The sequence below is a fragment of the Aphis gossypii genome, chromosome X (assembly GCF_020184175.1).
Source record: "Aphis gossypii isolate Hap1 chromosome X, ASM2018417v2, whole genome shotgun sequence".
Taxonomy (NCBI): Eukaryota; Metazoa; Arthropoda; class Insecta; order Hemiptera; family Aphididae; genus Aphis; species Aphis gossypii.
Genome location: NC_065533.1, coordinates 64,194,152 through 64,206,187, shown reverse-complemented (window position 1 = coordinate 64,206,187; position 12,036 = coordinate 64,194,152). Strand labels below are relative to the sequence as shown.

General features: G+C 36.9%; 1 protein-coding gene across 1 annotated transcript; it reads right to left on the bottom strand.

Moving 5' to 3' along the window:
- Nucleotides 1-9,230: 9,230 nt before the first annotated feature.
- On the bottom strand, nt 9,231-11,387 carry LOC126552651 (ATP-dependent DNA helicase pif1-like). The gene has a single exon (XM_050207360.1). It carries the CDS (start codon nt 11,385-11,387, stop codon nt 9,231-9,233), a length of 2,157 nt encoding a protein of 718 aa, XP_050063317.1.
- Nucleotides 11,388-12,036: the final 649 nt, after the last annotated feature.

Genomic DNA, 12,036 nt, shown 5'->3' with positions numbered 1-12,036 from the left:
AAATTGATAACAATGATATTCTGAATCAGTGTCGTGAATATGTAAACATTTACCTCTTAGATAAGAGAATTTCGACCATTTTGTGGACTTCAAAATCATTTCCAAGTTGGCTATCTAGTATTTTTATATATCTGTGATTGTTACCGACCAATACCCATTACCCAGTACCCACCCGCCTAAATGACGAAGGCATGCTTGAGCACCTTTTCATTTACTAGATAGCCGCCACTGGTTGCCGTACAGTTCGATCTCCGTTGCTCCACGAGATCTGTGGTCATTGTATTCGACCCGTTGCTCTATGCTCAGGTGCACACACATGAACCACGAATTAATTAACTCCGCTACATGTTTACTTGCTCGTGAACGTGTTGCTCTACTCCAGTGACCAGTCCGGCAACAAGCTCGTTTACGCTTTCAAGCGTATTCGTGAGAAAAGCGATTATTCAATACCTAGGTTTTTCCACCTGCGAGCATCCAAGAGTGTTTGCTCGTTTGCGGCAAATTCGGATACTCGCAAAGCTTCCAATTTCTAAATGCACAATTTATCATTTTTTTGCTATCAATGATTTTCATCAGCTTCAAGCGCTCCTGATCGTCGACTTTGATCACTGGTCTTTCCACAACACTCGCGTTAGCTGAACTTTGACTTTCACCACCAACGCCTTAACCGACGCGGTAGCCATGTCCCCGCCCACCACGCTGGTATAATGTATTGCGCTCGTATCCGACATCGATCTATTCAATATTAGTTGTTGACTGAAATTTACCAATATTCGCTTGTAGTCTTCGCAAAAACCGAAAACGTGTTTCAACGGAATACAGCCACTGAAAACGTGTTGTCTTTCACGAAATTAGCATTTTTGTTAGTGATATCCCAAGCAGCGTTTTGCAGGATATTCGCATCGGCGGGTGAATACTAGCAATAACCCTTCATAGCACTAGTTATTCCCGGTTTTTTAACCCGCTGTACCTCGGTAGAGTTTATTTCATACTTCATTTCGTTAAATAAATTTGCTAAACCATTATGTGCGATAGATATCTCAGTTAGGAGTTCGGCAGATTTCGTTATTTTACCCTCTATATAGATAAAACTATCGCTTGGTAACGTATGCGCATTGCGATTCTGAATGGATATACGTATTTCGTCACCATTGTCGAGCGCGGACGATGAAAACGGTAAAAAAGAATGTAAAAACATTTCCCGTAGGTATCAGAGATTCGTTAACATACGCCCCGCCTACATCCAAGAAGAATTTATCCATTGTTTTCGCGCAATATTAACACGGAATAGATATTTACTTGTTGCTAATTAAACGTAAAAATTTACGATTAACTAATGTCAGCTTTTTATTTTTTTTTCAATGTTATGACCGCCGTAGCTTTAATGCGGTTGTCAGCATTGTTGTTCGCGTATTTATCGGCGTTAAACTTCAAACCCATTTTTTATAAGGAGCCGAACGTTCACAGTTTCGCCACGAAAATCGATTAATTTACCGTTTTGGTCGGTCAACGATACTCGTACGAAATCAATCGTATTTGTTTTCAATTTATACAGTACGCAATATGGTATTACGACTATTTTATAGCCGGGTGGAACGACTGGATAACATTCGTGTATCTTGTGCGATTGCCGTCCGTTGTCGAATGAACCTAAAGCCAAGTTACATTCGACTTTTATCGTATTAACATTCATAATTTTTACCTCGTGATCTGATTCATGTCTACGACAGCGAGTTAAAACTCGCTTATCGAAGCCCAATAACGGGGCGATACTGTCCTCAACGTTCAAGTCGATATCGCTATTACAATGAACTGCACATTTCAACGTGCTATTGTCGGTCGATAAACTGAAAAAATTTACACCGATGTCCTTCAAAAGTCCACGTATTTTTGTTTCCAGAGTAGGTAATTATTTCATAACATCCGGTCGGTATTTTAATCTTTATCGCCCCTCCAGCCCACCGTGTATAATATGTAGTGTATCACATCCGGCTTCGACGTTAGGTATAGAATTATATGTCTGGATGCTTAGAAGTCCGATTACGGATTTATCAGGCAATTCTAGTGGCGGGAAAAAATGACATTCCAATTCGGAACTGTTATCGCTCAACGATAGTGTTTGCGACGTCATGCCGGCGGCTGTGTATTATATTATATTATATTATGTTGTGTTATATTATATTATTATATTTATTAATAATATATTATTATTATTATTATTATTATTATTTTGTGGTTAAAAATTTAAACATAAATGGCCACAGTTAAAAGTATCGTATGCCTGCGTTCTCTTGTAGTTGTATTCGATATCGCAGCCTTTAAAATATTTTTCCAATTCTAACGGCGGACGAAGATTACCAAAACTATCAAAATACAAAACTGATTTTCCGGTTTTTTTATAGCACACCCAATGCGTGCCCTTATTTTTTCAAAGTCTAGATTAACGACTGTAGCTTCTTCGCGTCTAGGTGCGACGGGCAACCTGTCTATGCAATATACGCCTCTGAAATGAAATATTTTCGCGCGTTTAGCGTATTCGCTAATTTCAAAATCGTAAAGGGCACGATTGGGCAGAGTTAGTTTTTTGATTTCGGTGACTTTTTATTAGATTTAATTTTTCGAGATTTATTATTTTGTTTTTTTCGCGTCGCCGATTTTTTTTTCTCGTTTGTTAGGCCGTGGTGTAATAGCGCTAGATTTCCGTGCCATAGTATACGAGCCCGCACTTTTATACGGATTTAGATACACGCTTTTGCCTAAATGCACAGATGTGCCGACGTTCGATCTAATACCGCGTATCGTTTTAACGATGTTAATAACGCCGCCGGCCAGGGTGCCGAGCGCTGAGAACCCCGCCAACACCGGGATTAAAGTTAAAGAGCCCCCCGTTTTCGGAACTCTGATGACACGAGGTGGTTTTTTTTTATTTATTTTTTTCGATCGACTCCCCGCAGCAGACTTTACATGTTTTCACGCGACACGGACAGTCGATTTAATTAAACTATTCATAGTCGATGTTCCCGAACACTATTTTACCGATTTTTTTTTAACGCTTTTTTACACACCCTACTATACTAGAGAACCCACAGCCACTACCGATTTTTCGTTTAGCCTTCATACCCGTAGTTACAAACCACGCGACGGCTTTTTCTTTAAAATCGGTGTCTTTTGCCCCCGCTCTGCTCCAAGCACGTTCTTCTAATACACTGTCGGCCGCACTGCACTGCGATCGGTCAAAGAATTACTTTTATCGTAAGCTACATCGTGTTCCCTGCACGCCGAATCCAAACCGTTTATTCCCGGCTGGCCGAGAGTGAGTCTTTTTTTTAAATTAATCCCCGGTCCGCAGTACTGATAACCGGGCAGATGTAATTCAAACGGTAGACTATTTATAACGGTGTTCAGTAGACCTGCACCGCTATTGGACTTGTACTTCGAACGCGATAACATTATATGAGCACGTCGCTTGAACGTCACGCGTATTTATACAATGCGGTTTGTCGACCAAGTGATAAAGCTCAGAGTCGACAATATCGACCCGCTATCGTTTTGTAATAACAGAGCTGCACCGTGCGCTGTGTGAATTTATGTATATGTATATAATTGTCATCTGGGGTTCTACGCTCGAGTCAGACTGACCTTGCATTCCTTAACATTCCTTTTAAAAATAAATTGTAGAATAATATAATTTCTGTATTCACAATATTATAATTCGTCTGTATATTCATATTATGGGTGAGAATATTGTGTTCTTCACACACATAATGACGTTTAAAATCTACATCTGGAACAGATGTACAGACTGGGTATAAAGTACTTCACCCCGGTTTGCCGGACATCTTGCTGACCGACAAAACATTTCGATTACAACTCGCAAGATCCGCCATCGGTCTACCCTATTTGACCGTAATTTTATATACATGTGTATCGGTATACCCACTCAATATTGCACGCGCCGATCGATATCTGTGGGGGTGGTGTCTGGTGATGATAATTTTGGACGCCTGTTCGGTGGCAAGTGAATTTTAAATCAGTCAAATATACTAGCCAGCACAATACGATCCTTTTGCACTATCCATCCAGCAACAGTCTAAGTTCTAAATCAACATCTTCGTTCGAATAAAGTGAGTTTTATTTAATAATAATTATTATATACAGTCGCATTTCTCTTCGAGAATAATGTCTATAATTTTTGAAAATATAAGCGAGATAATTTAATTAATTAAATAATTATATATTAAACATAATTTTTATTTGATATTAACCTCGATAAATGCAAAATTATGACCTTCACTAGATCACGTTCTCCTATAATGTCCCCATACTTCATCAATAATATAGCTATTACTCGTACTATGGACTATGTCATGGATCTTGGTTTCAAGCTAAGCTGCAATCTTGACCCAACTGCTCACATCGAGTACGTGTGTTGTAAAGCTTTAAAAACCCTTGGTCTAGTCATCCGATTAATAAAGGATTTTCGGCTTGAATCGTCATTAAAAACACTTTTCTGTGCGCTTGTGCGCCCCATTTTAGAATATGGGACCGTAATATGGGACCCTCATACTGCAGACATTGCAAGGCAAATTGAGCGTATTCAGCGCCGGTTCCTACGCTATACTAGTCATATCCTTAAGATACCTTGTGCACCTCATAACTATACACCGGTTGCTATTCATCTAGGTTTGGCATCCTTAGCGGAACGTCGCCGTGTCGCAGGTCTTAAATTCCTAGCGGGTCTTTTAAATAATAATATAGATTCTCCAGTCCTTCTCTCGCAAATCTCCATTAAAGTTCCATCCCGTCCATCCCGCTCAAAGGCCTCTTCTATGTCCCGCACGCCACCACTAACTATATGGCTAATGAGCCTTAAGACGCCCAATGTCGTCTGCCAATGCAGAACCTTCCTTCGATGAATTGCTAAATTTTTAATATACAAATTTAAATTAAAGTTTTTTGTTTTAATGTTTAAGTTTTTATTGTCATCAGATAATTGTATCTCATATTAATGTAAGCTGTATATATTTAATTTAGTTTTGTCTTATTGTAAAATTTCATCATCATATAAAATATACACTGTAATGTCAAAAAGGGCTAAGCCCGTATAACAAATAAAAAAATAAAAAAATAAAATAAAATAAAATATTAATAGTCAATATTTTTTTTTAATTTAGTACTAGCTCAACTTCGACGTCTACGACAATCATCATCGTCATCATCGTCATCATCATCATCAACAATAATTTCGTCATCTTCATACTACATACTTAAAGTGAGTTAATTTTTACTCTAATAAAATAATGGGATATTTTTTTAAAAAAAATAATTATTATAAAACTATTATTATAATAATAATTATTATTTACATATAACGGAACGCGCATACGCGTCAATTTATTTTTTTATCTAATATGTATATTTTCTGTTCTCAGTAACGATGGCATTCTTAGCAAATCTTAAACAACAAACCAATACGGTAAATCTCTCGATCGGGAATTTAAAAAAAAGATATCGAATACCCTGTACAGTCCATGAAGGCTGTAGACACTAAGTTCGGGCCTGCAATTTCGTGCGTCATGCGTGAGCCTGATGGCGGTGGAGTTACCAACGTCTTCTTGCCGAAATCAGCGCAGTTGACGTCTGAAGAGATCGTCGGCTACAATCTCGGGCAGGTGCCCGTGGTACATTTGATTTTTCGCGAAATGAGTAAAAAGAGTTTCATTATAGATTTCGCATGAAATCTTTAATGAAACTCCTCTATGAACGATATTATTATCGTTCGTATTATTTTTGTTTTAATCTAATTCGATTTTTATTATTTTTAATTAAAATATTTTCAAGTATATTCTTAGAACCTATAATGTCAATAGATTTTTAAAGGGTACATTATATACATTTAACAAGTTCTATAATATCTTCATCGAAAATAATAGGTTATTTCGATATTTTTTTTATAAATATAATATACAAGGTGATTTATTTATCAAACAACATTCATTATTTCAAAAAGTATTAACTTTTTTCAATTTTTTTTTTCTTCAACGTTTTAGATTTACACTGTTCTAGAATTGTAGAACTCTTTATTATTTTTCGCTCTTATATTTATTAGGTAAACCACTATCAACTTCTGATTTTCAAATGAAAACCTATACTTTAACTTTCACGAATTAAAAACTCTATTTTTTTATGAATTATCACGTTAAAATTTTCATTTTTCGTCAATTCGTTGATGATATATAGCCCCTCAAAGTTAGGTAGTTTTGGGAAGGTTAGCGCAGTTCGCCCCACAAAGGTGATTGATCATAATAAAACTTATCAGTTATAAAGACCAGAAGTTATACCTATTATGTAGTAAATCCGATATCATTCGACCCAAGGTATAGCGGTTACCTGATCCTACCTACCTACATTAACACATGATTATTAGGCACCTATAACTAATTGGACTGCTACTGTCGATTATCGCTTCCAATCCCAATTAATATCTTTTCTATGCCGATTACATAAAATTATCTTATAAACCGTTATCCGTTGTTACTGGTTTATCACTACTGCAGACTGCCTATTATCAAAAAAATACAGTGTACTATGTGTTTACAAAATAAATAGGAGTAGTAACTGTTAATTTATGTTACCAATAAAAACTTGTTATTGTTACTCTGTCTGTACGTCTGTAGTCTGTACTACAGTAGCAACAACTGTTAATTGTTTTAAACCACCGCTGAAGAAGTGTAGACACTGTACTCTTAAAGTCTGTAGTAATGTACTGTGAAGTAGTCTGTTTACCTATAAAAAAAATAGTTCCTTGACTGTTACAGACTATTAAAGCATGGTGATATGGCTTCAACGACTAATACTATTGCCTACTATAGTATTATTCTGTAAAATTTTAAGTTAACTCAATATTTTTTTAAATTTTCACAATAATTATCATAACACCCATAACATATTATAATATTTGTTTAATCTATAAGACAAGTACCTATATGATATATATACCTAATATTTTTTGGTTTAACTAATTAGATAACTAGTTAGTGAACTGGATCTCTGGATAGACAATCAAATATGTTTATTTTACTAATGACAGAAAACGCAGTACTCAGCCTAACCTAAGGTATGTCTTACCATGCTTTTGGCCAACCTTAATGCTCAGTGATATGGAAAAATTAAACATGCAATTTTTCAAACTCTTAAACTGACAAAACTGTACAAATTACAAATTTTATTTACATTTAGTTTAAAAATAAACATTAACACAAAATAAACACTATCAACTTATCGTATTATTATTATTACTAGATGTGCCTCGCTCTGCTGTGAAATATGGTCTAAGTGATATTCGGTCTAAGTGAGTACCCTAGATCGAAGACGGGACTGTAAAGAAAATATCGTAAAAAGTCTAGTAGTCACTATTTTAGTTAACCTAACCTCCGGTGGTTTGGAAGGAGCCGAGGGAGTCCTAACCTAACCTTAGATGGGTTCGAGTGAAAATCGTTTTACGGGGAATTCGGTCGGAAATGGTAATCAGGTGTCTAGAAAAGAGATAATTTACTAAAAAAGTACTTAAGTCGATCGTTGTGTTTATAAGTTATTACCTATAGTTAATATACCTAACTGATAGTAGGTATTATCATTGTTATCGCTCTCGGTGTAAAAGTTTATCTCGACATAATGGCCCGGCTGTTTTTGAAATGTGTAATTATATAATAATTATCGCTCTCGGTGTAAAAGTTTATCTCGACATAATAGCCCGGCTGTTTTTGAAATGTGTAATTATATAATAATATATATATTACATATACATAATATAAAAATACAAAAAATGGTAATTGTGATTGTCTATTTTTCCTCAACCAGTGTAATACAGTGTTCGGTCGCTTGCCCGGTTCTTTTGTGTTTGTAAAACAAAAAACAAATGAATACGAAAAATTGCAACTGAGTGTCGAGCTATCCGTCCTCAACCAGTGTAATACGGTGTTCGGTCGCTTGCCCGGTTCTTTTGTGTTTGTAAAACAAAAAACAAATGAATACGAAAAATTGCAATTGAGTGTCTAGCTATCCGTCCTCAACCAGTGTATATCTATACCTGTGAAAGTGTGATGTTAGTTCTTAAACACATATAATTATATTAAAAATTAATCGATCACATCATATATTGTACAACATGTATTTGAAAATCAAATTAATTAAAGGAATATAAAGTATTTTAAAGGACACTATAGTAAAGTATAATATTAACAAACAATAAATATATATTATTGTATATATAAAATTAAACTTTGCAATAATACGTTTAAGTATTGTAGTTTATTCTTTTTAATTGTTTGTAATGGTAAATAATTAAGAATATTGTATATTTTTATGATATATTTGATATATATTTTGAACATGAGACATAAAAAAAATAACATACAGTACAATGTGTATTATAATTATTATTACAATGTAAGTAATCAATGAAAATCTTATTACATACATAAAACGCTGTACATGGTGTATGTAATAACAATTGTTATGGTCAACAGTGTCTGATTTGGTTACAAATCAGTAACTACAATGCTTATGTTGTATTATAACAATTAAAATGTTTGTTCAATGAAACAATATCAATCATTACTTTAATACTTGTTATGTTTCTTAAGGACATTGACAAACAATATAAATACAAATTAAATGTGTAAATTTAAATGCATGCCCAACATAAGTAGATTATTGATGAAATAAAAAAATTAATGGAATACACAAATAAAATGCTATACATGCCGTGTAGCAAATTGTTATGTTAACAGTTTTTTACTTTAGTTGCAAATTAGTAGAATGATAGTTTTATTATTATGATTATGTTCACATTTGCATTGATATAAGAGTTTCCAACACGAATCATTACTCCTTATGTTTCTGAAACAATATAAATACAAACAATAACATTCATTTGGTATGATATAATATTCTAAATATTTTACCAACTCATGTGTTTGAAGCAAGTTTAAGTACATGTTTGACATTAGTTACGAATTCACTACAAAGCAAATTCGCATCCAGAGAGAACCTCGTGGAGGTTGTCAAACTTTCTCTCCGCGAGTCACACTCATGACTGCCCATAAACTGTTGATCACACAGACCACTTGGATCACACAGATCCCTTTGATCACACAGACCACTTGGATCACATAGATCCCTTTGATAACACAGGTCAGATGTTAACGATTAAGTTCTTGTAGGCTTCATTATGCAGTTGTTTGCAGGACCTCTCTGTATACAATGTTCTTAGTGACGAATCTACCATGACCATCACCACACATACCAACTCTTATGGATTGTGAGTTCCTCACTCGTGAAAAGGCTACGTACAGTTGTCCGTGCGTGAATACCGGTGAAGGCAGAAGCAATCCAACTCTATCAAACGTTTGACCCTGTGACTTGTTAATGGTCATCGCAAACGACAAACGTACGGGGAACTGTACTCTTCGCATTATGATGGGCAGGTCATCTTCGCCACACGACGTGAGTGGTATCGCAGGTATGATTATTTCGTCCTGTGCACCACCAGACAACATCCTCGCCTTGAAGTTGTATCGTCGTAATTCAGTGACAACCAATCTCGTACCGTTGCAAAGGCGTCTCTTAGAATCTAGGTTCCTAAGCAACATGACAATCGAACCCACCTTTAGCGTTAAGTTGTACGGCGGCAGTCTGTCCGGTTCCAGAGTGTTGAGGAACTCTGTCGGATAATTGGCCACTTCGTCAGGGTCATCGACCACAACAGTGTCTATGGCCGTGTAGCTCCGGTGAGCTCCATCGATGCGTTGTAACACCGTGCGATTGACCTTCCTGCAATCGTCGTTCCTGGGACATAAAATTATTTTCCGAGCAAACTCGTCGATGTTTGCCAACGACATTTGCTGCGGGAAAACAAAATCAATCAAATTAGCGATGTTACATAACATTTCTCGGGGGATTTCGACGCTGTCCCGAACACCGTCGACCGCTGGCAACTGGCCGCTCCCGAGCTGTAGCAACCTAGTAGCAAAGTCCACATCGTTGTCGGCACGCATGTTTCGCGTCAGACTGAACTGTTCCATGTCACGCCACAGAGAGTTATATTTAATCGACGACCTTACAATGTCATTCCTTGTCTCTCTGCGCACGACAGGCAGTATCTGTCTGAAGTCGCCGGCGAACAGGACCGGTTTCCCACCAAACGGTAATTTCGATCCCATGATGTCCTTGAGCAATCTATTGACCACCTTGAGTTGTAGTCCCGGTGACATTGGCGCTTCATCCCAGACGATGAGTGCCGCGTCACGTATCCTCTGAGCACGCAACGACTGCATGGTGATGGTCGACGTTGAATCGTCAGTCAGTGTACCGAACGGCAACCCGAACGTAGAGTGCACCGTCATGCCGCCGTCCATCAGCGATGCTGCAATTCCTGTAAATGCTACGGACAACACGGATCGCCCTTGGTTGCGAAGAGACCATATGAGGCATCCGTATAACGTCGTTTTACCTGATCCTCCAGGTCCGTCGACGTAGAACATTTTTGAGCAGTTTCTGTTGTCGTTTATGGCCGCCATCACACGATCGAACACTGTCCGTTGTTCGTCGTTCAAGCCGTCCAATTGACAGTCCAGCGTACCGCCTATTGCACACAGAATGTCATCGTTAGGGTCTTCTTCTAGCAATGCGACGTCCAATAGAGGTAAACTGTAGTCCGAGAGCGATTTCCCGTGAACCTGAAGTAACTGCGCGATGGCGTTGAGACACGCCGCTCTAGCGCGCTCGGAGTCTCGCAATCGCTGATTAAAGTCCTCGATCATGTGAGCTTCGCTGACTTGGTACAACACCAGCGGGTTTGCGGTCTCGCAAAACAACAGTATCGTCACAAATAGGTAACGAAGCTGAACTGGAGTGTCTAATGTTGCCGATTCTGCCATGCAAACCCGCAAAGCTCGGTCGTCTTCCAAAAGTCCCATTGCGACGGCTGCAGCCGCATAGGTTGGATGCACCACCCCGTCTACTGTCCTCATATCGCGGAAAGACTGTGAACCTCTCTTGTGCAGAAGTAGCAATCTCAAATGAAAACGATCTCGATCAAGTGGGTTGACGACGTACATTCGAGCCAACGTCTCGTACGTCATCTGTCTTTGCCGTCGCGCCCATGATCTGCGTGTCACGTTCCAAGTGTAGTGTACCGGTATCTCGTGGTACAGGTATTGTCTAGCTTCGACATCGATGGCGTTGAGCGCAAAGAAAGCCGTGAGTTTAGTTCGAGCCAGGGCGGCGTTTTGTACTCGCTCTAGTACCTGTCCGGGTTCAAAGTACACGTTGTGATGGAGTAGGTGGACGGGAAGTCTAACGATGGTATGACTTTTGTTATGCATTTCATACGAAAACAACCTCCAAACAGCTTCTGGCGGACTGACGTACCGCGAGTTTATGTAACTGAAATCAATAATATATATTATATCAAAAAATAAATATATTATATTAAAAAAAAAAAGTGTTAGGTAACAACAACATATATCATTATACAATTTATATTATATGAAATATATATATTACATATATAATAATAAGTTTAAAGTGTAGTAGTAGTTAACTAATATGTGATACTGGTATACCATATGCAATGTTATTGTAGTTGACAATTGTTTTTCTTGGTTTATTTAATTACCTTAATATCTAATTAAATTAAATTAAATTAAATTAAATTAGAAATTGCTAATCATAATAATATATTATACTATATAATATACATTGTGGTATAAATAATAAACTACTTTACTTTTAATAATACATAAAAATAATAATAACGAAGTTAACGTTACTGGGAAGATTGATACATCTTTACAATATGTTTAGTAGACTGTTCTAAGTGTATTGTATTGAAGTAGAATATTAGATATTTTTATTGCATAATCTAAATAAATGACATAGAAATTACCCCAAAAAAATAACAGATATAATACCAGAAGTATATTGCAAAATATATACATATAATATATAATGACATAATAACAATAACAAATA

Coding starts and splice junctions, on each gene's coding strand:
- LOC126552651 (XM_050207360.1), bottom strand. CDS start 11,387: ATGCATAACAAAAGTCATACCATCGTTAGACTTCCCGTCCACCTACTC.